This window comes from Chionomys nivalis, chromosome 17 (genome assembly GCF_950005125.1).
Source record: "Chionomys nivalis chromosome 17, mChiNiv1.1, whole genome shotgun sequence".
Classification (NCBI taxonomy): domain Eukaryota; kingdom Metazoa; phylum Chordata; class Mammalia; order Rodentia; family Cricetidae; genus Chionomys; species Chionomys nivalis.
Genome location: NC_080102.1, coordinates 36,401,724 through 36,429,591, shown reverse-complemented (window position 1 = coordinate 36,429,591; position 27,868 = coordinate 36,401,724). Strand labels below are relative to the sequence as shown.

General features: G+C 49.9%; 1 protein-coding gene across 1 annotated transcript; it reads left to right on the top strand.

The window, feature by feature from the left end:
- On the top strand, window positions 1–27,659 carry Tab1 (TGF-beta activated kinase 1 (MAP3K7) binding protein 1). Its single transcript, XM_057792473.1, has 11 exons — window positions 1–52; window positions 12,605–12,741; window positions 13,077–13,230; window positions 13,972–14,058; window positions 14,490–14,628; window positions 16,755–16,868; window positions 17,805–17,916; window positions 20,000–20,144; window positions 22,146–22,368; window positions 23,350–23,506; window positions 25,501–27,659. Exons 1-11 carry the CDS (start codon window positions 20–22, stop codon window positions 25,706–25,708), a joined length of 1,509 nt encoding a protein of 502 aa, XP_057648456.1. The 5' UTR covers window positions 1–19; the 3' UTR covers window positions 25,709–27,659.
- The last annotated feature ends 209 nt before the right edge of the window (window positions 27,660–27,868 follow it).

The window sequence follows — 27,868 nt, the reverse complement described above, 5'->3', positions numbered from 1 at the left end:
CGCCGTGGGGTCCTCCAAGATGGCGGCGCAGAGGAGGAGCCTGCTTCAGAGTGTGAGGAAACCGACCCGCTCTCCGGGCTGGGAGGGTTGGGAACTCGGGTGTGTCCTCGGTGCAAAAGCGGTTATCTTTAGATGGCAGAGTGTGGACCCCTCGCCCCAGAAATCAGTGGGTGCTTGCAGCGCGCCCGCGACTCGTGCGAGGCTAGCGACTCGCCCGCTCTGCGCGTGCGCACCGCAGGCCGAGCCTTTGGGGGTCAAGGGCGCCGGGGTCCTGCGGAGTGGGATAGTCCTGGTGCCGGAAGGGGACGTGGCTCCGCGGAGCGGGCCATCCGGGGCGCGGACACGGCTAATAATAAATAGCCCCGGTTGTGTAAGGCGCGTTGTATCTCAGGCATTGTGTGGACCTCTTCACGGTGTGGACCTCTTCACGGTCGTGAGCTTCGCAGCAGCATCAACAGATAGCTAGATACAACAGTTATTTCTGTTTTCCAGATGAGGAAATCGAGGTCACACAGCTGGTGAGCGGCAGGGGCAGAACTAATATCAGTCTGCCTCTACAAAAAACCCCCAAGCTTTAGGTTGCCCAAAGAAGTGATGTCTGTTCTGCCTCCCAGTTCATCAGATCCCCTAACTCGAGGTCCCTTCTCCAAGGTGAGAATAGGTAGGACTCAGTAATCTGGACCTCTTCCTGCCCCTGCATCGTTCTCACACGTGCGCACAGTTACACATAATGGTAGCCGCACAGAACTTTGACTCTGACGGAACTGACAGGACGCTGGTCCCCTAGTCGTGGTACTCTGTAGGAGTTGCCTGTGAATGTTGGGCTAGGTTGTGGATTCCTTGAAGACCGGGACTTATCACCTTTTGCTTAGCGTGTTGACTCCACCGTTGACCGCCCTTGCATGCTAGGTGCTTGGTCGGTGCTTGGTCTGGAGCTAGGCCTTGGCTTTACAAGGATGAGAGGAAATAGCACTCCTGTCCTTGAGGGTCCGAGGCGTGAGAAGTGGAGGAAGAGTGATGGCCTTTATTATTGCGTGCCTGTGCAGGCTTTTGTACAACTCTGGGAGGCCTGGCTTTCTGCTTTGTTAGGTCCCGGAGGGACAAGGCCCTTGTATAAATGTCTCCATTGTAGAAAGCATCCCGGGAACAGTGATATATTGTGGTCCCGAGAGAAAGAGGGGCTGGAAGAAAGAATAGTAAATGATGCTATAATATAATGAGAGAATAATCACCTGGGTCAAATAGCTTCTGTATCTGCTAGATGTGATGGGCCCAGAGAGCTCAAGTTTGGTAGAAGGTAGACTTTCCCCTGCACTAGAACGGCTTCTCTGCTGGAGGACTTAAAAAAGGGGGTGGGGACGGAATAGCTTTTAACACATAGTATCTGTTTTGTTTATTTTTTGAGACAAGGTTTCTCTTCATTACAGCCCTGGCTGTCCTGGAACTTGCTCTGTAGACCAGGCTGACCATGAACTCAGAGATCTGTCTGTCTCTGACCCCCCCACACTTCCCCCAGTACTAGAATTAAAGGTGTGCACCACCACTGTCCATCTAATTTAATTTTTAAAAAATTCTACATGTATGAGTATTTTGCTTACATGTAAATGTTGTAGGTGCATGCCTGGTGCCTATGAAAGCCAGAAGAAGGCACCAATTTCTTTGGAAATGAATTCAGACAGTTGTAAGCTGCCATGTGGGTGCTGGGAACTAAACTTGGGTCCTCTGGAAGAGAAGCAAGTGTTCTTACCTGTTATCTTACCTGTTAAACCATCTCTCTAGTACGGAATTTGGTTGATTGGTTGTTCATCACTCAAACAGTGATGTAGCATTGGCTTGCCTCCAGTTCTCTACTTAGATCAAGTTGGCCTTGAACTCAGAGATCTGCTTGCTTCTGTTTCTGGAGTGCTGGGATTAAACACTACATCACCACACCCAGGGAAGAAAAGTGGTTTTAAAGAAAACTTTAGATCAGTGGATTTCAACCTTCCTAATGCTGTGGCCCTTTAATACAGTTCCTCATGTTGTGGGGACCCCCCCAACCATGAAATTATTTTATTGCTACTTTGTAACTAATTTTGCTACTGTTATGAATAGTAATGGAAGTATCTGATCTGCAGGATATCTGATATGCAACTCCTGTGAAAGGGTCATTCAGCCCACAGTGGGGTGAGACCCACAGGTTGAGAAAAAGCTGCTTTAGAAGAACTCAGCATATGGAAGGCAGAAGCAGGCAAATCTCTGAGTTCAAGGCTAGCCTGGTCTACAAAGTGAGTTCCGGGACAGCCAGGACTGTTATACAGAGAAACCCTGTCTCAACAACAACACCACTACAACAACAAAAACTCAAAACCCAGTCCTTGTGGCCTGGAGAAACCAAGTCCCTGATGGCTCGATTCCCCCCCAATCCAGAAGGACTCCCTGGAGAATTGATGCTATTAAGTAAACTGTCAAAATACTCCCCAAGTTTGGTAACACTCAGCTGTGGGGGCTCTGCAAACACCAGGGCCTGCAGTGTCTGAGTAAAGCAAGAAGGAAAGCCACTTCCACATGACTTAGCTGTGTTGGTTCAAACATCTGGAGTGTAACTCTGGGCAGTTAGTTTATTTTAGATATGTATAAGTACAGTACAACTTTGGAAGAAAGTTTCCTGGTGACAGTTATCACAATCATGCTCAAGGCGTGACTACTCTTTTACAGAGTCCATAAGAATAAGTTCTGCTGACTGAGAAGCAATGCTCAGGACAAAGGTCTAGGGAGGAAGAGTCTGGGACCAGATTCAGCGGTGGCCTGGCCCTGCAGATAGCACAGGTCACCAGTCTCTTATGTACATCCACCCTCAGCTTTCCAGGCAGAAACCGGTATACGGCCTTTCCATTGAAGAGACAACCCCGTGTGTTTAACATTCCTGGTCCCTAGTGCTCACCTTTGAGTACAAGGATCTTGTGCTCTCTACACTCAGCCACAAACTTGTGCCTTCAGTGCTGCTGAGAGTGATCCCCTGAAGTGTCTGTGAGTGTTCCTGCTATGGCAGGCGTCGTGCCGATGCTGGGGACACTGCCCTCCTGAAGCTTCTGTCCTAGTGACGGAGACAGGTGGTAAACAGCAAGTACAGATTATGTATGATCTAGTAATAGCTAGTGCACGCTAAGGTCCAGAAACAGTAGGGCAGGGGCTGTTCCCAACAGGGTGGTAGGGATAGTATCTCAACCTTTGTTGAGACAGGGGTGGGAATGTGGGAGAAGATGAAGTACTTGAGAGCCTGCCCTTTTCAGGAGTCGCCAAGGAAGCTAGTGTGGCTGGAGCACCTTGGGGAAATGATAGGTGTGGTCTGAGGTGCTGTTGGCTTAGTGATTGCTGCTCTAGCCTTCAGATTCTGAGTGGTTTCAGCAGGGGCCTGAGGACATCTGACTTTTGGTTAGAGAAAAATTACTCTTGGGTTAAGAGTGGAAGCCTGGCCAGGCGGTGGTGGCGCACGCCTTTAATCCCAGCACTCGGGAGGCAGAGGCAGGCGGATCTCTGGGAGTTCGAGGCCAGCCTGGTCTACAAGAGCTAGTTCCAGGACAGGCTCCAAAGCCACAGAGAAACCCTGTCTCGAAAAACCAAAAAAAAAAAAAAAAAGAGTGGAAGCCTGGGGCCTGCTGAACCTCTGGCTGGTGTGAGAAGACATTGGTTTGGCCAGGATGATGGAGTCGGTGGGAAATAGCAGTATGGCTGCCCTTTGGAGACAGCTGTTGTGATTACTGGTGAATGGAGTTGCCTGCGAGGTGTGTGACGGATGGAGAAGAGCCAAGGACTCCAAGGGTCCGTTTGAGCATCACCTGTGCTGTGGGTGAAGTAAGGAGTGCCTTTGGAGTAGGGAGAACTGAGAGTTTGGTTTGTGACGGTGGCGCATGTCTGTAATACTGCTGCTCAGGAGGCTGAGTTGGAAAGGTCGCTCGAGACCAGGAGTCTGAGGCCAACCTCAGCAACATAGTAAGATGCTATCTTCAAAAATATAAAAAAACAAAAAAATGAGTTTGAAAAAAGAATGTCAATCTGAAATCATTTTTAGACTTGGATTTGTCCTGAGAAATTATATTTACTAAATCACAGGTGCTACCTAAGATGTTTTTTCTTTTGGTGTACCTTAAATAAGTACTGGGCTGGCGGGTTTACTCCATTGGTAGAGTGTTTGCCTAGTGTGTGTGAAGTCCTGGGCTTGATTCCCAGCACCTCATAAAACGCGTGGTGGTACAGGCCTGCAATCCTAGCACTTGGGAGGCAGAAGCAAGGCTATGTGAGACCTTGTCTCTAAACAAATTTGTCCACTGAAATGAAAACATTTATTTTGGAAGAAGAAAAAAAAAATTCAGGGTTGATGTATAGCTCAGTAGAAGAGTGTTTGCCTAGCGTGCACAAGGCCTGGGGTTCCATCCCAACACTGGGAAGAGGAGGGAAAGGAGGAAGTCAAGTTCACCAGGCATCAGGAATGAGGTCCAGCTGCTGTGCTGGTCTGCAGAGACCATACCACGGTTATTAGTAGACCTTTGAGCATATATCATGGAGTCTAGCAGCAGCAGGAGGGCAGTGGGAGCCTGGAGTGACTTGGCCTCAGAGAAGTGGGTCACATAGGAGGTTTTTGTGAAGAGAAGAAACTGCTGTCCCTTACCCTAAGCCATCTTCCCCGGGGCATTGTTCTCCCTCCCAAGCTTCCTTTTGGTCTCTTTAGCAATGGACTGCTTTCACCACAGAACACTCGGCCTTTTCATACCATAATTTGATATTCATGCTGTGGCCTGAACTGGGAACGGGGCTTTGTCCACTTGTCTGCCTGGGTTTTGAGATGAGCCCGGGTGGGGACAATTATGTACTCCTTGATTTCGATAAGAGTGCATGAGAATTTGAGGAACTCATGCTTAAATAAACATGCACATGTGTGTGTGTGAAGCCCCTGAGGCTACACATGCAAGGGTCGCTTTTCAAACTACAGCAGACTGTAGGAGGCTCCTTCTTAAAATCAGGCTGGAGTTAGGTCCTTTGAAGTGGCCTAGTCTCTTAGCACGTTTTCTGTTGAATTTTATGAATAGTTCTTTTAAATGATGGAGGAGTCGTGTGTGTGTGTGTGTGTGTGTGTGTGTGTGTGTGTACACGGCTCTGTACTGAGGGCTTAGAGTGTGAAACACCCCCTTCTCAGCTTCCCTAAGGCTAGCGCCCCCTGAGCTCACGGGGCTGGCATTTGGGGACGTGGGAGAGAGTATGCATCAGTCAGTACAGGGGCGGAGGAGTGGGCGGTTTGTGTGAGTAGCAAATATGTGACCTTTCCAAAAATTGTTGAGCAGTGTGGAGGAAGGACGAGACTTGGCAGATGTCGCTGGGGATGCTGCTCGTGGATAGTCCCTGGCAGAACAGGAGAGGAGGAGAACACGCTCTTAGCTTGCTCAGCCATAGCACAGCAAGAGCACTTCTGAGTGGGTCAGTAAAGTCAGGAGGATCAGATATTCCCTAGCTCACACTGACATAACCTCCTGAGTGGGTCAGTAAGTCAGGAGGACCAGATACTCCCTGACTCACACTGGCTCAAACTCCTGTCATTCTTTGACTACTTGCTATTAAATCAGTGTCTGAGACCCAAGGCCACTGGGCCTCTCGTTGAAGGATCACCCTTCAGGAGAATCTGCCCATGTGTCACAGGGCCTGAGACCCTTATGAGACCACTGTACTAAGGTTGAAACTATCCTGTACTACTAAGAAAGGGCACATTAACTACCTTATAACACTGTATCCAGGAATGATCACACTTGAGTAATACAGGCCTTCAAGTAGTCAACCATTTAACAGTGCAGGCTGTAGCATGACAGTGGCCGGAGGCCCCATGTTTAGTGACCTGAGAGTGGAATGCCCAGTACCCATGCTGCAACCACTGAAAGCAGGCTCTGGGACCTTATGCAGTGTTCTCCTGGAGCCCGTGTCTCCATTATGAGGTTTAGTATGTGTTGGAGAAGCAACAAAGAAATGGTGATTGGGAAGGCATTTGATTTTTCAGTTCCCTTCAGACTTCAGATGTTGGCAAGAGAAGGCTTCAATTTTTTGTTTTTTGTTTTTGTTTTGTTTTTTCGAGACGGGGTTTCTTTGTATTTGTTTTTTGAGACAGGGTTTTTTTTGTAGCTTTGGCACCTATCCTGGAACTAGCTCTTGTAGACCAGGCTGGCCTCGAACTCACAGAGATCCACCTACGTCTGCCTCCTGAGTGCTGGGATTAAAGGCATGAGCCACCATTGCCTGGCTCAATTTGACCTTTTTATGTTCTCAATACTTTTATGACATTTGCTGTTCTCTCTCTCTCTCTCTCTCTCTCTCTCTCTCTCTCTCTCTCTCTCTCGACTTGCTGGGCAGTGGTGGTTTATGCTTTTAATCCCAACACTTGGGAGACAGAGGCAGGTGGATCTCTGTGAGTTCAAGACCACTGTGGGATCTACATAGTGAGTTCCAGGACTGACTCCAAAGCTACATAGAGAAATTCTGTCTCAAAAAACAAAACAAAAAAAAATTATTTGTGTGTGTGCAGTTATTAGTGGAGTCCAGAGAGGGAATCCAATTATCTGGAGCTGGATTTCAGGTGTTTGCGTGTGTGTGTGTGTGTGTGTGTGTGTGTGTGTGTGCGCGCGCGTGTGTGTGTGTGTGCGCGCAGTTATTAGTGAAGTCCAGAAGAGGGCATCCCATCATCTGGAGCTGGAGTTCAGGTGTGTGCGTGTGTGTGCGTGTTTGTGTGCGTGTAGGTGTTAGTGGAATCCAGAAGAGGGCATCCGATCTGGAGCTGGAGTTCAGGTGGTTTGGGCCATCCTGTGTTCTGGGAACTGAAATTTGGGTCCTCTGGTAGAGCACCACTGAGTGCTTTCCTTCTGCCTCTCATCCCCCCACTTTGAGCATGGGCCAATTTCGAGACTAGCCTGGCTAGCCTGTACCAGGTTGAACTTGTGGTGGTGATCTTTCTACTTTTTCCTCCTGAATGCTAGATCTAAGCTAATCTCCTTTAAAACCTAGAGGGTGGGGCTGGAGAGGTGGCTCAGGAGTTAAGAGCCCTTGCTGCTCTCTCAGAGACTGCGACAAGCAATGGCTTGAGTAGATTCTCATTTTTTGTCTTCTAGATACTACTGTAAGTCACACTGGCTTTCCACTTAGCATAATACTGGGAAAGTTTGCATTCAAAACAAAGCCATCTGATAAAGAAACTGACAGTTTAAAGATAAAATTGGAAGTAGCATTATGGCTTTTAGATTGATCTCAGCGTTTTGGCTAAGGTCAGATGTGAAATTGGAAGTGTATAATGTATTGAGAATGGTCTGTGCCTGACATGGCTGTTCTCCCCAGGTGGGTTGGAGCAGGGACTTGCGGGTAGGTGAGACTGAGAAATACAGGCAGGCGAGTGTTGCCTCTCCGTGCTTGTCGGGTAAAATTTGTCTTTATCTCACTAGAAAGCCAAGGCAAACTGGCCAGGAACTTACTGCCTAACGATGACCAATGTAAAGTAAGTGGGGCTTGGCTTAGTAAGGAGCACTGGCGTTAGTTGGCTTAAGGGTAATGCTTATCTCTGTGACCGAAGCACTGAGACCAGAAGCCTCTTCGTTTGAGGCCCCAGTGTAACAGGCTTTGTGAGTGAGGGGTGGATGGGGTGCATGAATGTTCTGTAGAGGTCAGAGGACAACTTAAGAGTCGTTTCTCTCCTTCTACCATGGGGGTGGATTCTGGGGTTCAAACCTTGGTCTTCTTGCTTGGAAGCAAGGGACTGAACCATTTTGCCCACCCTGTATTGGGCTTTTCTTTTGTTGTTGTTGTTTCGATTTTTGTCTTTGTTTTGTTGAGACAGGATCTCTCTACGTAATCCTTTCTGTTCTCAAACTCACTCTCTAAACCAGGCCGGCCTCAGACTCAGATCCACCTGCCTCTGCCTCCCAGAGCACTGGGATTAAAGACGTGCGCCACCACACCCGGCTCTGTGTTAACCTTTTCAAGAAATGTAAACCCTTGGTGTGGATCCCTTGTGCCAGAAGTGAGTTTGCTTCCCCTGCCTTTTGTCTGGGCAGGATTTTAGAAGTCATTTGAAGGGGCTGGAGAGATGGCTCAGCGGTTAAGAGCACTGCCTGCTCTTCCAAAGGTCCTGAGTTCAATTCCCAGCAACCACATGGTGGCTCACAACCATCTGAAATGAGATCTGATGCCCTCTTCTGGCTGCAGACACACAGACAGAATATTGTATACATAATAAATAAATAAATATTTTTTAAAAAAAGAGTCATCTTGGTTTTAAAAAAAAAAAAGTGATGTTAGAACCATTGACCACCCTAATGCAGGGGGACATTGACCTAGAGCTGCCTGCTATAGAAATGAATTCAAAAGAGGTCTTGGGTGTAGGCGTAGAACTGTAAAACTTCACTGGGCTGTGGTGATGCATGCCTTTAATCCCAGCACTCGGGAGGCAGAGGCAGGCAAATCTCTGGGTTCAAGACTAGCTTGGTCTACAAGAGCTAGTTCCAGGGCAGGCTCCAAAGCTACAGAGAGGGGCTGGAGAGATGGCTCAGTGGTTAAGAGCATTGCCTGCTCTTCCAAAGGTCTTGAATTCAAATCCCAGCAACCACATGGTGGCTCACAACCATCTATAATGAGGTCTGGTGACCTCTTCTGACCTGCAGACAGAATATTGTATACATAATAAATAAAAATAAATATTAAAAAAAAAGACATCAAAAAAAAAAAGCTACAGAGAAACCCTGTCTCGAACCTCCCCCCCCCGGAAAAAAAAAAAAACTGTAAAACTTCTAGTGACTATGAGACTCTCATGGCCTGGGCTGCTCAAGGAGCCTTTGGATATGACTCTAAAAGCACAGCCCATAAAAGGAAGAAATCAATAAAATGGAAATCATTAAAAGTTTAAGTTTATTCTACCAAAATCAATATGGGGTAAATGGAATGGCAAGGTACTGACTTGGGAAAATATTTACAAGTCATATAGTCATCAAAGCAGTGTGGGGCAAAATATGTGAAGAACTCTCAGAGCTCTGTTGTTAACCCAGTTTATTTTTTTTATTTTTTATTTTTTTTTTGGTTTTTCGAGACAGGGTTTCTCTGTGGCTTTGGAGCCTGTCCTGGAACTAGCTCTTGTAGACCAGGCTGGCCTCGAACTCCCAGAGATCCGCCTGCCTCTGCCTCCCGAGTGCTGGGATTAAAGGCGTGCGCCACCACCGCCCGGCTGTTAACCCAGTTTAAAAGGAAGTGTAAAATAAAAACATTTCCCAGAGGGGACCAGTTGGTAGCAAGTGAGCACTTGAAAAGATGTCAGTGTCGCCGGGCGGTGGTGGCGCATGCCTTTAATCCCAGCACTCGGGAGGCAGAGACAGGCGGATCTCTGTGAGTTCAAGGCCAGCCTGGTTTACAAGAGCTAGTTCCAGGACAGGCTCCAAAGCCACAGAGAAAGCCTGTCTTGAAAAAAAAAAAAGAAAGAAAGAAAGAAAGAAAAGAAAAGATGTCAGTGTCATTAACTATTAGGGAAATACAAATTGCACCATGAGATCAGGCATATGTTAGAGTGCTGAGAGCAGACCTAGTGATGACCATGATGCTGTCCACTTGGAGTGCTGGCTGCTGGCGGGAGGACACATGGCACAGATGCCCTGGAAAATGGTTTGACAGTTTCTTCTAACACTAAATACCCAGGAGCTGGAGAATGACTCAGTAGTTAAGAACCCTTGTTGTAGCCGGGCGGTGGTGGCGCACGCCTTTAATCCCAGCACTCGGGAGGCAGAGGCAGGCGGATCTCTGTGAGTTCGAGACCAGCCTGGTCTACAGAGCTAGTTCCAGGACAGGCTCCAAAAACTACAGAGAAACCCTGTCTCGAAAAACCAAAAAAAAAAAAAAAAAAAAGAACCCTTGTTGCTCTTCTAGAAGATTTAAGTTTTGTTCCTGGCACCCATGTCCAGTGACTCACCACGCCTCAGGTTCTAGCTCCCTCTTCAGGCTTTCAGGAGCATCCACACACGTGGGGCATTTAAAGTAATAAATATCAACCTATCTCTGTCCTATTTGCGACAGGGTCACTATATAGCTCTGGCTGGCCTGCCACCCAACTACTGGGACTAAAGGTGTGTATTATCATTCCTGGTCCAATAAAGATATTTACAAGAAAGAGAGCTAAACATTCATTTACTTGGACCTGGTGCTTTTTTTTATTTTTTATTTTTTGTATGTATGTGTGTGTAGCACGTGTGTGTCAGCCTTCCAGTAGATGTTTGTGACCCAAGCAGCCCGAACCCTAGGTAGTTACCAGAAGAAATGAAAAGTTACACTCAGAGTGTTGCCCGAATGTCCTTCAGAGGATGCAGGGATAAGCAGGCTCCTCCATGGTCCATCAGTGGGAAAGGAGAACCACACAGTACTGTGGTAAAGATGAGCAAACTAGTAATGTGCACAGGCACCAGTGTGGCTGAATCTCAGGGGCAGCATGCACGAAAGAAGCCAGCCTTACAGGGTCATACACCACATGCTTTGACAGATGCTGTTCTTAAAAAGGCAAAACCACAGGATGGCAAACAGGCCAGTGTGCCAGCCTAGGGTGGGTGGAGCATTTGAAGTGTCCTGACTGGAGGTAGCAATACAGATGTGTAGTGTATCAGCATGACTGCGTACCCAAAGACATCATTTTACTCCCTGATCATTTAATAAAATAAACTCCCATACCCAGTAACAGTTGCTCCAGGGCACTCAGTACTGAACAAAAGCTTTGAAATAGATGAATGTGGCATAAAAGCAATTAAAATTGGAGGCTGTGTATATCTATAAACTGAGTTCTCACTATATAAATAAGCAGAAGGTGAGATTTGCCATAGAAGCTAGACCCATATCTGTTTGGACCAGCCAGCTGAAGTGGTTTTACATTTCTCTGTCTCTGTCTCTGTCTCTCTCTCTCTTTTGGAGACGGAGTTTCTCTGTGTAGCCAGGACTGCCCTGGAACTTGCTCTGTAGACCAGATTGGCCTTGAACTCAGAACACCTGCCTCTGCCCCCAAGTGGTGCCACCACCACCCACCTGTTTTTACACCTTTTTTGAAGATCATTACTAGTAGTATATAAGAAGTTGCATCTGGTGGTCATAATTGTTTAATATTTCAATAAAACTTTACAACTTTTTCAGGGTATTTTATGTGCATGAGTGTTTTGCCATGTGTGTGTGTATGTGTACCTGGCATATGATGCTTGCTTTCTGGACCTTGAGATAGCCTTCCAGTGTGTCTTTAATCTATGCCTTCTCAGTCTCGGCTTCAGATGCACATGGAACCTCAGGGCACACTGGCCACTACTTGTTTACCTTAGCCAGGCCCTTCTGTCCATCCTCCCTCACTGCAGGATGTAGAATGTATAATTGGGGCCTTGAACAAGACCAAGTTCCCTGGCTGCCAGAGGGGCTTTTCCTAGTTTCATGCATATGAGTCTGAAGACGTGGCTGATCCCATCCTCAGATAGTCCTGAGTCCTGCACTCATGAGGACTTGCATTGTGCTGTTTCCTGCTGCTGGGTCTTGCTTACTAATAAGTCCTACATCCAGAAAGAAAGGGGAAGAGAAGGAAAGAAAAATGAAATACACATGCTTGGGGCCATCTCTAGGAACCTTACAAAATTAAAAGTTGCCTGGCAGTAATGGCACACGCCTTTAATCCAGCACTCTGGAGACAGAGACAGGTCTGGTCTACATGACAAGTTCCAGAATGGTTAGGGCTATACAGAGAAACCCTGTATTTAAAAAAAAGAAAAGAGTTGGGATATTTAGGCCAAGATTGGACTCTGTGTGTGTGTGTGTGTGTGTGTGTGTGTGTGTGTGTGTGTGTATAAATGTCTGTGGTGTCTGGGTGTCTGTGTGTTTGTATGTAAATGTCTGTGGTGATTGAGATCTCGTGGGATAGGATAAAAGTCAGGTATAGGCATGAGAGATGGAATTAAGGTGCAGTATAAGTACACAAGGCCATGACCCCTGAGTCGGCGATCCCAGCAGACCGGCCTAACAAGAAAAAGGATATGCACAGGCCTTCAAGCTGTAGCTATTGGAGAAGGAAATGGGAAGGGGCACAGGTGGAGGCCTCCATACTAGGAAGAGTGACAGACTGACTTGCAGGCTTGAATTTCTGATGGCCAGGTCCTCACTACCTTCCTGAGAACATGTGTGGGAAGCTGTTTATGACACAGACATCCCGGGCTGCACACAGGTCAGGCATTGTGCCGGCAGGGCATACATTCTGCAGTTGGTTTCCTTTGTGCTGCCCAGCCCGAACCTTTGTGTGAGGAGTGTGGCCAGAGTGTCCTGTGTGTTACACTAGCATTTCCTGCTTTGTAGTGAGCTCTCTCTTAGAAGCCATGCTGAGCTTTCCACTTGGGAATGCTGCAGCTTTAGGATTCCTGTGGGAACCAGTTTGTGGATACACCATAGAAACAGGAAGCCTTTTGTAAGTGTCTCTTCAGAGAAGCATCTTTTCCCAGACATAGCCATCTTGTGGGATCCAGGCCCTCCTTTGTCCTTGTGGGAGAAGCAGGAGCGATGGGATCTGGGGACGATGGTAGGCTTTCAGTTTCCTGATGTTTCCCAGGAGCAACAGCCAAGCTGGACAGATGACTTGCCACTCTGTCACCTCTCTGGAGTCGGTTCAGCTTCCAACCGTAGCTATTCTGCTGATGGTAAGGGCACCGAGAGCCACCCTCCAGAGGACAACTGGCTCAAGTTCAGGTATGTGTGGCATTGCTGTACTGGACAGAGAAAGTCAGTTCATGAGCAAGAAAAGATAAACTGTCTTGACACTACCGTGTACGAGGCTTGCCTGTGAGGTGGGGCCCGTGGGAAGTGACCACTGCTGGGGTCCTTTCTGTGTCTAAGCCAGGGGCCTGCTATGGTATAGGGATGGAGTAGACTAAGCAGGTCATTTTCCTAGTTAAGTGATGACTACCATGTGGGTGCCCCAGTGAGTACCTGTAGCCTTTTCTGCCTGTAATCCCTCCCCCGTTCCTTCTTCCCCATCACCTTCATGCCGGGTCTCAGTCCTCTTCCTGCCCTCCCTCTGCTAGAAGTGAAAACAACTGCTTCCTGTATGGGGTCTTCAATGGCTATGATGGCAACCGGGTGACCAACTTTGTGGCCCAGAGGCTCTCTGCAGAACTCCTGCTGGGCCAGCTCAACACTGAACACACTGAGGCTGATGTGCGGCGGGTCCTGCTGCAGGTAAGGGGATTGGCCTGGCTGCCGGTGGCCTGTTCTGCCTGTGTGTCCTCTCCTCCCTGGCACTTGGGCCCTGCAGCTCTAAGTGTGGACAGGATGGTCTGATGATTGCCTGCTTCTTCATCCCCTACCAAGGATCAATTCTAGGTACAGTTCATGGAAGCAGGGGTTCCTTGCCCCCAGGAGTCCAGGACAGACAGGCACAGCAGTTTTTCCACTGGTAGCAGGACTGAACTGGGAGGAGGCTCACTGGGAGTGGAGAATGGAGGCCCTGTGGGGATATGGTCCTTAGCAGTGACCCCTTGACTTGGGGTGTGATCCGGTGCTCCTTCTCCAGTGCTGATGGCACCCGACATGCTCTGCACCTCTCCCCACTCCTGTTCTGGCATGCACCTCACTGGCCAGGCCTGGGTTTCTTCTGTTGTCTGTTGGGATTTCCTTTTCCCCAGGAAGGCTTCTTGGTCTTTGAGAATTGCCCCATCCCTTTCCTGTTCTCTGTGGCCTCAGGGCTCCTGGCTGGGGCTTTACAGAGGCTGTTCCAGGAGAAGCTTTCAGCTTCGCCATTGTCCAGCAGGTGAACAGAAAAGCCCACATATGAGGCAGCAATGATGTGTGTTGCTTACCCATGGTCGATCTTGTGATCTACCATGAATGCTGTGGATCTGTTACTCTCCATAGGGACATCTTAGCAGGAGGTGATGGTATTGTTTGAGCCAGCCCTTGCCTTGCCCTGTGTCCCCTCAGGCCTTCGATGTGGTAGAGAGGAGCTTCCTGGAGTCCATCGATGATGCCTTGGCTGAGAAAGCCAGCCTCCAGTCCCAGCTGCCAGAGGTAATAGTCTATACTGCTGGGTGCCAGCATTAATCATCTGTGTTGCTTGCCACCCTCGGGCACAGCAAGGTCTGCAGCAGGAATCAGGAGACAGCATCCTGATGGGGAAGTTGGGGTGGCAGTGGGATATCCCTGTGGGGACTCTCCGAGTTTCATCCTTGGATGGCAGCAGTAGATGGAAGGAAAGGCCTTTCTAGGTCCTGTGTTCTGGCTTAGTCCAGAGCCAGGATCACCTTCAGGCTGCCCCTGGTTAAAGCACCAGTGGCCTTCCCGGGCATCCTACAGGTATCCAGCCTGGCTGTGTCTTTGCTGATAATCTGTCTGTCTTGGCTGTTCAGGGCCCCTGCTGCTTTATCTCAAGGGATGGAGGATTGGTTAGATGGTCCCCGAGCACCTGCGCTGCTCTGATCTTTCTTGATGATGACTTGCAGGGTGTACCCCAACACCAGTTGCCACCTCAGTATCAGAAGATCCTTGAGAGACTCAAGGCACTGGAGAGGGAGATTTCAGGAGGGGCCATGGCTGTTGTGGCTGTCCTTCTCACCAACAAGCTCTACGTCGCCAATGTTGGTGAGCCGCCCACCCACCCCGTGCCAGTCTGCTTCTGTACAGGCATACCCTGAGCTTCCCAGGGCTGTGGGCCGCTTTCCCCATCACTCTCTTGTGTGTGTCAATCCTAGATGGAAGGCAAACAGAGGAGACAGGGGTAGGTTTCCTCCCTTTGAATGAACTGCATCCATTTTATTTTTGTTTATAATTTATGTGTATGAGTGTTTCATCTACATGTATGTCTGTGTACCACATGTGTGCCTGCTGCTTGTGGAGGCTATGAGTGGGCATCTGATTTCCTGGAACTGAAGTTAAAGATGGTTATGAGCCACTGTGTGGGTACTGGGAATAGAACTGTATTCTTTGGAAGAGAATTCAGGACTATTAACTACTGGGCCATCTTGTTGCGGGTGGTGGGGCAGTCTCTGCAAACACCAGGGCTAGCAGAGTAATGATCAGTCCATGTGAGGCAAGAAGGAAATGCAGTTCAACATGATTCTGTTGTTGGTGCAAACTTGTAGAGCAATGTTCCCAACCTGGGGGTCACCTAAGACCGGAGGAAAACATAGATATTTACATTATGATTCATAACAGTAGCAAAATCAGTTATGAAGTAGCAGTTTTATGGTTGGGGGCCTCACAACGTGAGGAACTATATTAAAGGGTCACAGCACCAGGAAGGCAGAGAACCCTGCTCTAGAGTTTGCGACCAGGCAGTTTATCTTGGGCATATTTAAGTACAGTATAGTTTAGTATAACACAATCCCCTGTGCACAGTGAGGCTCCTTTTCTCTTTTGAGATAGGATCTCTCCTAGCTGTCCTAGAACTCCCTATGTAGACCAGGTTGGCCTGCCTCTGCACCTGACTGCTGGGATTAGATTAAAGGCATGCTCTACCACACCCAGTGAAACTCTTTTCTAAGTACCTGTCTCTTCCATGAAGATGTGCTCTATAGATGGGCTACATATGTTAGTCTAGGGGAGAATCTGGTGCGATTTGGGGCATACAGGTAGCGCAGAGGTCACCTAGGCTATCAACCACTTTGGTCCTGTTTGGAGGAGCCTGGGAGAGCTACAGGCAGCCTAGCCCTACAGATAACACAGAGGTCATCTAGGCTGTTAACCAGCTCCATTCCCAGCCTTCTGGGTAGACAACTGGTTATTTATCTCTGCCTTTGAAGAGACACCCCTGCACATTCAACATTCCTGGTTTCCCTAGTGCTTATCTATGAGTGCAAGAGCCTCTGTGCTCCCAACACCTCCAGTCCCATGGCTCTTCTTTTGGAAGAATTTACATGGAGTGAAAGCCTGCTCTGCATCCTCAAAAAACAGCAGGAAACTGGGTGATAGGGACATTTGGGTTTAAGGCCAAAGGAGGAGCCATCAGGGGACCCAAGAACCTGTGCAGGTTGCATGTCACTGTAAGGACTGTCTTCCTGTTATTGTGAAGAGACACCATGACTGCAGCAACTCTTATAAAGGAAACACATTTAATTGGGGTGGCAGGGAGCATGGCAGCCTTTAGGGAGACATGGTGCTGGCTACATCTTGATCAGACGGTAACAGGAAGTGGTCTGTCTCACTGGGTGGTATCTTGAGCATATATGAGACCTCAAAGCTCACCCCCACAGCGACACACTTCCTCCATCAAGGCCACCCCTACTCCACACCTCCTATTAGTGCCATTCCCTTTGGGGGCCATTTTCTTTCAAACCACCACAAGGGTTTATGATGTCCCTGACCCTCCTCCTCCTTTTCTTAAGATTTCCTTAGGAATCAATTTGCAAAATGTAAAAGAGCTGATATCAGTAGTTAGTGAGCCGCCATGCCCCATTCCAGCCCTGGCAGTTACCATCCTGTGGCCAGTCTTGTTTCATCCAGAGCCCCTTATTCCCAAATTGTTTGAAAACAATCACATGATGATCTGAAGACTTGGTATGGGTCCCTAAGGACAAGCATCTTATTAAACTCAGTCCTGTGATCGCACTGTAGCATGTAGCCAGCTTCCCTCCTAACTCAGATGTCCTTGCCGGCGATTTACCCCCGCCTGAGCCCTCTGGTGTATGCCATCTGCTTGTCTTCCCTGCTGGGTCACTGGGTCCTGTTTCTCCCTCTGCTTAATTAATCTTGATCATATTGTGCTGCAGGTACAAATCGGGCACTTCTGTGCAAATCTACAGTGGATGGGTTACAGGTAACACAGCTAAACGTGGACCACACCACAGAGAATGAGGATGAGCTCTTTCGTCTTTCCCAACTGGGTGAGTAGAGTAGACTGGGCTCTGGGGAACCTGTGGGAACAGGGGACCAGCTCCTAGGCTCCCTCTGTGCCTACCTTTAGTAACTGGAGATGGAGGTACATGCTAGAAGGATCAGGCCAGGGCTGGATCTGCTGTTGGACAGCCTTGGAAACCTCCATCTGTATGCTGAGGGTGGTGGTAACATCGTCTTCAGAGAGTTAATGAGTGTCAACTGCTGCTCAGAGGAGTACCTGACACACAGCAGGCACACATCCCTGTTCCCGAGAGAGACTAAGAGAGCAGAGATGTCCTGCAGTCCCACTGTCCCCCGGGCCTTCCCTTCCCTCCCAGCTCTGCAGACACAGCTGCCTCCTGGACTTTGGGCAGAGGCAGACAGTGCTGCAGCACCTGCAGGGAGAGGCCTCTGTTAGAGCTGCTTTCCTCATTACTGTAGCAGGTACCTGACGTAGCTTAAGGGAGAAAGGGCCTTTTGACTAACGCTTTAAAGGATCCTGTCCATCATGAGAGCATGGCAACAGAAGGATTCTGTATCAGCCGATTATTAAATCTTAGCAAATCAGGAAGAGAGGGAACCAGAAGCGGGTCAGCCTACACCTTCCAGAGCCCACTCTCAAGTCCTCCTCTAACTAGACCCCATATCCAAAGGGTTCTGTAACCTCCCACAACAGCACCAGCTAGGAACTGATAGCTGAAACACATGAGGCCATGGGGACATGGCACCTTCAGACCACAGCAGGGCCTGAGTGAGGGATGTTCTGTGAAGGTTGGGCCGAGAACAGTGGGGCACGGGGTTGTTGTACTCTGTGGTACCCTGGCATCGTGTTCATTTCCTAATATTTTGTTCTTACTCACCGTGCGTGTGGACACCGCACCACCATCCCCTTTTCCTCTTCACTGCGGAGAAATGGGCCTGTTGAATTGTCCTCTCTCTGGTAGGTTTGGATGCAGGAAAGATCAAGCAGGTGGGTATCATCTGTGGCCAGGAGAGCACCAGGCGCATTGGGGATTACAAGGTCAAATATGGCTACACTGACATTGACCTGCTCAGGTAGGTGGCCATGCCTGCAGCCCCGGCCATTTGTGAGACCAGAGGACCTGGGGTAAAAACAGATCCCAGGCTGCAGCGGCAGGGGTGCTATTGAAAGTTCAGGCCCAAGGAGATACTTTCTGCCTCCAGAGAGCGGGTGTGGAGTGGGGCTTAGGCCATCAGCAGTCTGGGCCTGTGTGCTAGGCCCACAAGGGTCAAGGAAGGAGCTGACCAAGTCCAGGGCAGCAGAAGTGCCACAGAGCCAGGAAGGAGAATCCAGTGATAGCTTGAGGTACCAGCATGAACAGGAAATGACAAGACCAAAGGGCAAGGTAGAGCTGGGGGGATGAATCATCCATTTCTTTCTGGGCCATTCCCTCTGGGTGCTATCCAAGCCCCCATGGCAGTAGTAGTCGGGTGAGCCTTTGTCTTGTCTAGTGTGCTCACTCCTTATGCAGGACCTCTTGTTCACCTCTTACTCGGGCCCCCTAAAATGGGTGTTGCCACTGGGTGGTGGTGGCTCATGCCTTTAATCCCAGCACTTGGCGAGCGGGTCTCTGTGAGTTTAAGGCCAGCCTGGTCTACAAGAGCAAGTTCCAGGATAGCTAGGACTGTTACATAAAGAAACCCTGTCTTGAAAATGAAAAAGATGGTGTTATTACATCATCCCACAGGCATATCCCATGAGAGGACACTGAGTCATCCAGCACCCTGGCCAGTCCTAGCACTAGTGATGGAGCCTGAGTCCTTCACCTCTGGCTAGCTCTGGTTGAGACCCTCTCCCATTGCCTCTGTGGTGTTGGTCCAGCATTGTGTCACAGTCAGAAAATGTTACCAGGCTTCCTGGCTCAGTTAACTCCTCCTCCTCCCAGAATCTGAATATCCAGTATTTGAAAGCTTCGCCCCTAGTTTGCAGGGATCTGTTTACTTTATTGAGTAGAAGGTCTGTGACTTAAAACTCTTCAGCAAGGGTGCATGTAGCCTTCTCTCCCAAACCAGACACCCCCACCCAGAGGACACTAGTCCCTTATGTATCCCGCCTCTGATGTCTTAGTGCACACACGTGCACCGTGTGCTTGTGTGTGTTGTGGAAGGTGAGGTGCCCCTCAAGCTTTCCTAGGGCTCTGCCCTCTGTCTTCCCTCTGAACACTTTATTAGCATCCATCTGACGTGGAAAGGAGCAGCTCAGGGTGGTCAGGACAGGTCCATGAAGGTGTCCGCCCCTCCATTCTTGCTCGCCTGCCTTGAGCTGCTGTCCCGCCTTGTAACAAACACTGATTCCACCAGATATAATGGCACTGAGATGTTTCCAGACCTCCGTCCTCATGGCTTTGTCAAGAATGTCCTCACGGGATATATGTGCTAGAGTAGTTTGACACTATAATGATTGACACACATCTGCCATGGTATCATATGGGATCTTAGTTGGAATAGACGCTTATCTTGGCATAGTTCAAGTTATAGCAAGAGGGTAGGTATTTGTTTTTAAATTTATTTTTATTTCAAAATAGGCTGTTACTAGTAACCCAGACTGAGATGATCCATAGGTCATGCCTATGTTGTATTGACTTGGTGACATCCTCTGTCACAGCTGCCCGAGCCTGGGAATGCAGGCATTCATCACGTCAGCCATCTGACAGATGGGTTTTTGGAAGACAGCCTCCCAGCTGGGTGCTGTGGTGGTACTAGTTTGTCATCCAGCACTCGACAGGAAGAGAGGCAGAACCATTAGGAGACCAAAGTCATCCTTGATACATAATTGTAAATCAGTGGAGGCTACACGAGACCTTATCAAAGAACAAGTAAATAGCCATTTTGATGCTCGATTCCCACCCTGCCCTGCTGCAGCCAGGCTGAGGCTGTGGCAGGAAGCACAGAGTGGAACCCAGATCTGGCATCTGGCCTTTGTCTTCATGGCCCCTGGGCTTTACTTCGGTGGCTGCCCTCAGGAGACAGGCCCATTCTTCTTTTTCTCTTTCCCTCCATCCCTCTCCCTTTTATCAAGTCAAATGTTTTGTTCTGAGTGTAGATTCTTACCCTCAGCAGAAACCGTGCCCCCTGGGAACATTGCCACACAAAGCCTTCCCTATACTCTCTCTCATAGTGCTGCCAAGTCCAAACCCATCATCGCAGAGCCGGAAATCCATGGCGCACAGCCTCTGGATGGTGTGACAGGCTTCCTGGTGCTGATGTCTGAGGGACTGTACAAGGCCCTGGAGGCAGCCCATGGGCCTGGGCAGGCCAACCAGGTGAGCTGGGTAGGGCACACAGGTGACATGGAGCATAACAGGCTAGCCCATGGGCAGTATGCTGGTTACCTGGACCCCTGATTCTCAAACACTGTCACCAGGCATCTTTTTAGGGTTCAAAGCCAGGGCCTGAGGCAAAAAGGGGGAGGTGGGAACTATACTGCCCCGGGGCTTCAGGAAAGGAAGGTAACAGAGTCTGAGAAGACCATGACAGGGCTGGAGAAATGGTTCAGTGATTAAGAACGCAAGCTGATCTTCCAGAGGTCCTGAGTTCAATTCCCAGCAACCACACCACATGGTAGCTCACAACCATCTCTAGTGAGATCTGATGCCCTCTCCTGGCATAAGGTGTACATGCAGATAAAGCACGCATATATAAAATAAGTACATTTTAAAAAGAGAAAAAGAAAGGGCCATGATCTGCTGCCCAGAATGCTGCCAGGCTTCAGTCTCGTTCCCCTTCCCACTGGGGCGTCAGGGGCTGCCTTTCCTGTGTGGCAGATTCTCCCTCTGGGGACTATGGAGAGGTCAAGGGTAAGAGGATAAAATTACTCAGCTACTGGGAGCCCTTATTCCTCGACACCTTAGAGATACAGGACAGACAGCAGCCATCTGCGTGACTTCCAGGGTCACACAGCATTTGTGTATTCTTGAGGGTGCTTGTCAGGTGCTCTACCACTAAGTTACAGTCACAGCCCATTTTATTTTTGTTTCGTGACAAGCAGTTGCCTATGCTAGGCTTGAACTTGCCTTGTAACCCAGGCAGGCCTCAAACAGCATCCTCTTGCCCTAGCTCCTCAGGCCTGTGTGTTCCACAGAACTCCACTAGCACTTGAATGGTAGCTGGCTGTACTTTGAGCTGCTGGGTGGCCAAGTTCAGATATGCCTCTCTTTGGTGTTATTCCTGCACGTGTCAGAAAGCAATCCTTTTCTGCTTGCTTTCTTTTCTTTTCTTTTCTTTTCTTTTCTTTTCTTTTCTTTCTTTTCTTTTTTCTTTCTTTCTTTCGATGGAATCTTGCTCTGTAGCCTTGGCTAGGGTGAAACTAGTGATGTAGACCAGGCTGGCCTTAAATTTGGAGTTCTCCTGCCTCTGCCTCCTGAGTGCTGGGGTTACAGGTGTGTGCCATAGCATTCAGTTCTGCTTCCTCTTTAACTGAAGCCTAGCTGTCACCTAATCCCTGTGTTCAAGGTCTCCTGGCCATTGTATTCACTCCAGCAGCCTCTAGCTCTATGCCAGTGGTTACCTCCTCGCGAAGAAGGTCTAGAGTCCTGTCTCAGGTCAACAGCCAAACCTCAGTGCTAGGCCGAGGTCCTTCCCCTTCCCTATCCCTGTATTCCTGCTTCCATGAGGTGACAGTCTCAGGTAGAGGACTTGAGTTGGTGCTTTTGGTCTTTTTTTGTTTTGTTTGTTCATTTTTGTTTTTTTGAGACAAGGTGTGGAACTTGCAGTGACCCCTGACTTTGCCTCCTGAGTGCTGGGGTACAAGTATACACCAACACATATGCTGAGGTTTTGATCATTTGGGGTATGTGTGTGTTTCCTTTCCCTTTTGGTCTTCACAGTAGATGCCCTGAGAGGCTTCTACTAGATTGAGACAGAGGCCTTGTTGGAGGGCAGCTCCTGAAGATGCCTTGTGTGTGGAATAGGTGTTTTCTCCAGGGAAGAAGGCATAATCACAGCCTTTACCCTGTGTTTCCTAGCAGTCTTCTGAGTGCCCTTGCATCCGTTCTGTTACGTAATCCCACCGAGGTGAATGTTACCCATTTAGAGGCGTGGAAGCCAGTAGAGAGATCACAAGCTCCCACACCTTTTCTAATCAGTGTGTTCCAGATGGATTATCTGGAACAGCTTGAAAGGCTCAATTACAGTTTAACTAGCAGAAACTTCCTTCATCTGCTAGGCCAATGATCCCTAAGTCTCCTAAACAGGGCTCTGGAATTTCGGCCCCTTTCCTTAGGTCACCCTGCATTCCTCATCAAGTTCTCCCTCCACACCCCCAGGAGATCGCAGCAATGATTGACACTGAATTTGCTAAGCAAACCTCCCTCGATGCAGTGGCCCAGGCTGTGGTAGACCGTGTAAAGCGTATCCACAGTGACACCTTTGCCAGTGGTGGGGAGCGTGCCAAGTTCTGCCCACGACATGAAGACATGACCCTGCTGGTGCGGAACTTCGGCTACCCTTTGGGTGAAATGAGCCAGCCTACACCGACCCCAGCCCCAGGTATGTAGGCCATGTGCTGTACAGACCAGAGCATGTAAGAGGAGTCGTGGGCTGGAGGCAGCACGGAGTGGCTGATGAGATGAGCTCACTGCTTGGCAGGCCGGTAGAGCCTGTGGCCTAACCTTGCTCAGCACAGACTGTCAGGCTTGCAGACTCTGAGCTGCATGTCTGTCCTTAGTCCTTTTGTCTGTACAGTAAGGACATAAGACTTGCCTAGGCCACCCCTAAAGTCTTGATGCATGAGCACACCATGTCTAATCACAAAGGCAGGTAGCAGAGGTGCTAGCTGCCACCACTGATGGTGGATTTCCTCCTAGCTTGTGCCCTGCCAGGAGTTGGCCCCTTCTCACCCTCGTTAGCAACCCTAACAGCAAAGAGAAGGGCTCTAGCATGAAAGGACTTGGATGAGTCAGGTGTGGGGACAGATGGTCACCTCAGAACCTGGTACTGTGTCGAACTACTTTGGGCCAAGGAGACATTTCACTCTCTCCCCTTTTCCTCTTTAGTCCTTGAATAAAGTTGCTTGGACAGAGGTGAGACCTTCTGTACATTTCCTTTTCTGTTTTTAAACAAGCAAACTCTAGAGCTCCCGCCTCCGCACGAGTTTGCCCTCCCATGGACACCTGGGTTACTAGAGCCCCTCTGGCCTGTTACTGCAACCATATTTTCATTGGATCAGCCTCAACCACAAACAGACTACCCCCTGCATCAAGGCATCCATGCAGAGCCAGGCAGCCCTTTCCTTGAGCCGTGCAGCATTTCATTGCCTTCCTGCTTTGATCCAGTGGGCTTCCTGGCTGGAGGGAGGTCCTGCTGCTGCTGTGGAAGATCCTGGGCCACCCCAAGGGTAGAGGGCCATGCTGGGGCTTTAGAGGCCTCTTAGCTCTCACATAGCGCTTGTCACTCAAGAGCAACCTTGGGCCTACTACCCTGCCTCCCTCCAGACTGATTTCCATTTCCCTGCTCTCTCTTCTATTTCAGGGGGCCGTGTGTACCCTGTTTCTGTGCCCTACTCAAGTGCCCAGAACACCAGCAAGACCAGTGTGACGCTCTCCCTCGTCATGCCTTCTCAGGGCCAGATGGTCAATGGTGCCCACAGTGCCTCCACCCTGGACGAAGCTACTCCCACCCTCACTAAGTAAGCTGTCACATTCTAGAGACAGTCCTGGGTACCTAGAAAGAAACAGGTTGCACAACCAAGCCCTAGGGCTCAGTAGGGTAGGATGAGAGGGGCCCTGAAGTCTGGGACCCTGGGGTCTTGGGCCTCTCCAATTCCCTGCCTCTACCTCTGGAGTAGGGAGTCTCCTTGGACACAAGCAAGGAGGAGCAGTACCATTAGTTCTAGTAGGTATTAGAATTGGACCTGGGCAGGTGGAGGTTCAGGGTGGACAAGGAGACCTGAGAACGGAGCAGGCAGCATTTATCCATGGGCAGCTTCTCTGGTTTTTCTCCTGTTTTGGAACTTGTAACATAGGGTCATTGGTTCATGCATCTGTGGTTGGGGAACATTGCCTGGCCTGTACTAGCTCCTCGGGCTACTGCTCTCTCTCTGTGATTGTCATCGCTGTCAGCTCTCTATAGTTTAAAGGGCACTGGGGGTGGAAGTCATGGCCTGGGAGGAAGGGCACAGTGCAGACCTGCCTGACAGGTCTATTGTCCACCGGCCCCTTCCATTTCTGTGACTCTGCACCCTGCCCCTGCCCTGCCCAGATCCAAGGGGATCTGGTTTCCACACTCCAGCTCTGAACTGATGGAATAATACAGCTGCCACACTCAGCCCCTCTCCATGGATAGAGCTTAGCCGGATGTGGCCAATTAGAAGGGCTGGCAGAGAGAAGTGTCCCTGTTTTCCTCTGCCTCTGCCTCTTTAGAGGGCCTCCCTTCTATCCCCAAGTCTTTGCCGCTGCTGTTCCTGCACCCACATTTGTGGATGTAAGGGGCTGGTAGACATCTGGGCACCTGGGTAGCTGCGTGTTGTCCCAGCACAATCAGGGTAGCCTCTCCTCCCTACCAGGCTTCCGCAGGAGACCGCCAGCTGTGTCCACAAAGCCGACCAGGCAAAACTTCATGCTTCTCTGTTTAACTTCCTGAACCTCACAGATCTCCTACTCGCCTGACTCTGAGCCTTTTCTGTCACCTAGGCCAGCCTTGAGCTGGTTCAGGACAGCTCAGAGCTGTCACATGGCAAGCTAATGAATAGCTCCGTGAAGAAAGGAGGGCCATTGGTGGGTGTATCTTAGTGATCAAGCAGTGAACTAGCATACATGAACTCCTAGGTTCAATCCCCAATAGTATTTCCTGCTACCATAGTGTTAAGGGTGCTGGGGCAATACATTATGGTCTGGAGAGATTGCTCAGTGGTAAAGAGCACTTGCTGCCCTTTTTGGTTTTTTGAGACAGGGTTTCTCTGTAGCTTTGGAGCCTCTTTTGGAACTAGCTCTTGTAGACCAGGCAGACCTCGAACTCACAGATATCTGCCTGCCTCTGCCTCCCAAGTGCTAGGATTAAAGACGTGCACCACCACCTGGCTTAAGCACTTGCTACTCTTGCAGAGGACCTGAGTGGTTCCCAGCATCCATATCAGGTTGCTCACAACCACCTGTAACTCCAAGGGTCTGATGTTGCCTTCTGGCGTCTATGGGCACCCCTCCACACATAGAGAAAAAGAAGAAAAACAGATGTTTGAAGACTGTTCATAGTAGATGCGAGTGCTCCAGCGCTTGGGAGAGTTAAACAAGGGGATCAAGAGTTCTGGCTGGAGCCGGGCGGTGGTGGCGCACGCCTTTAATCCCAGCACTCGGGAGGCAGAGGCAGGCGGATCTCTGTGAGTTCGAGGCCAGCCTGGTCTACAAGAGCTAGTTCCAAGGCAGGAACCAAAAGCTACAGAGAAACCCTGTCTCGAAAAATAAATTAAAAAAAAACAAAAAAGTTCTGGCTGTATAGCAAGACTCTAAAGAAAAGCAAAACAATACACTTGCCCTTTTATTTATCTCTGAGAGCATCTGACCCAGCTGGCTTTTATGGGATCTTTGTCAGAGAGGCATGTTACTAAAGGGCCAGTCGTGTCACTAGGTTGGAAGTTGAGGTCCCTGATGCTGCTACCCCAGACTGATTTCCTCCCCTCTTCTGCAGCCAGAGCCCCACTCTGACCCTGCAGTCCACCAACACACACACGCAGAGCAGCAGCTCCAGCTCCGACGGGGGCCTCTTCCGCTCCAGACCTGCTCACTCTCTTCCACCCGGGGAGGACGGCCGTGTTGAGCCCTATGTGGACTTTGCTGAGTTTTACCGCCTCTGGAGTGTGGACCACGGTGAGCAGAGCGTGATGACAGCTCCTTAGCCTGGCCTCAGAATGCAGCCTTGGCACAACTCTGTGGAGGCACAGAAGGCTTGTGTCAAGGCAGAACATGCTTCCTGGCCTTTGCAGGTGCCTTGGAACCATGGGCAACTAGTCAATCATGCAGCAGGTTCTGTCCTACGGCTCTGGTTGGTAGCGTGAGTGCGGACTGCATTGCTGGTCCACACAGAAGGCTGGAGGCCAGACCACAGACATGCTTAGACAGGGCCAAGTGTGGAAGCTGCAGGTGGCTGGCAAACCATCAAGAGTGCCTCCTGACATGTTCAAAGAACAGCAAGAAGCTGTCCTGTGGACCCCATCTACCACAGGAGACATTGCTCTATCAAGACTGCCCTCCCTGCCTCAGCCTCCCCTGTGACCTCTGCTAGTACCCCTTGACCCTGGATGGCTATCCCCTTCCCATCTTTCAGCCTAAACTCCTAGCTCCCTAGAGCAGTTGGAGTGGGTGCCTGTCTCTGGGTGTTACTGGAAAAGTTGAGGAAAGCCAGGGAAGCAGTGGGGCCTGTAGCAGCCACAGGGGAGCAGGACAGGGGAGGACCAGAGAGAGCTGGCCAAGGAATGTGAGTCTCAGGCTACAGGACAGCCAGCTGGAAGCAGACCTAACCCAAGGGGAGTTGGCTTCTCCATGGGGTGCAGATGGTGAGGGCAGGCCAAGTCAGAGAAACAAATGCCTGCCAGCCTTCCTCCCAGCTGGTCCTGGGGAGACTGACGGGGAGTGCTGGCTGTAACAGCCTTCACGCCGCTGAGGACGCTGGTCGACTCTGGGCTCTGCTGGAAGGAGAGTAGAAGATGGCTGTGGAGGGAAGAAGTTGAGTCTTGCCCGCCCAGAAAGGCCAAGGGCACTGAGGATGTGGCGATATTTTTGGACATGAAGGGGAAAGATGGCGCTGGTCAGGCCCTGAGTTGGACCAGTTCATAGAATTTCCTGCCGTTCTTCAGGAGGGCTACCACGTGACTGCCTACAGCATGACTGCCCCCCCCTCCCCCCCCCCCGTGCTCAGAGGAGGAAGCAGGTCATACCTGAGCCCTACAATCAGGATTGGAGTCCAAGTTCAAAGCTGTGGCCTTGTAACTGGTATTCTGCAACCCCTTCCCCACTGTGTGCAGCTGCTGGACAGTGTCCAGTGTGTTTCTTTTAGGCAAAGGCCAGTTCAGAGCACTTCTTGCTCAAATTCCATTTCCCTAAAGTGCGGCTGCTCGCTCAGTGCCAAGGAGAAACGGGTTCCAAGCACTGGAGAAATAAGCCTTCCTTGCTTCTCTCCACTAGAAGTCACCTGCCCTACAGGCGAGCAGGGTTCCGCTGGTGCGTGAAGACTTGGGACAAAGGAGATTCCCTCCCAGGACAGTGGTGCTGTTTGGTCTCTAGAAATAGAACCATGTTCATGATGCAGTAAACTAAAGATGTTTGTCCTCTTGTCTGTCTTGTAACCCATAACTCATAAACACCCAGGAGGTGGCTGCCACTGTTCTGCTCAGCAGGCTTGAGAACCAAGCCTGCCAGACTGGTAAGTGGCAGTGCTGGGATTTGAACTCAGGTTTTCTGGCCGTCCACACCACTGCCCACATTCACTGAGCGTGGGTTTTGCCACAGGCCTGTTGTCTGAACTAAAGAGGGCAGTTCTGTTGTCCTCCCCAGGGAGATGGGGGTGGGTAGGCTCGGGTCAGGGGTCAGGTGCCTTGACCCCCTCACTGGCTGGTTGGTTTTATTTGGCTTTATTTGGTTGAAGGATATCTTTAGCATGCCTCTTTCTCGTCTGAGGACTTTACTCATCCCTCTCAGGATTGCCTGCCTGTAGGCAAAAAGCTGTGTCTGCTTGGGAACAAAGCTGGGCTTTGTCCACTGTGGTCACTGGGTCCTCCACCCTCCCCTCTGCTGGGCTCCACTTGCAGACCTCCGTATCAGGGTCTGCAGCCCTCCTATCCAGACCTCCGTATCAGGGTCTGCAGCCCTCCTATCCAGCTCTGCTCTCAGGTGTCCTGAGGGCTACTGTGGCCCTCAGTGCCCCAGTGCCATGTTCAGGGCCAGCTTTGTCTCACAGGGCTGGGGCACTGCACTCTTAGCCTTGTGCTAGCTCACCCTAGCTTTGGTTCTATTCCATGTACTATTCCATACTCTTTCTGTGGGGGAAGTATGTTCTTTCA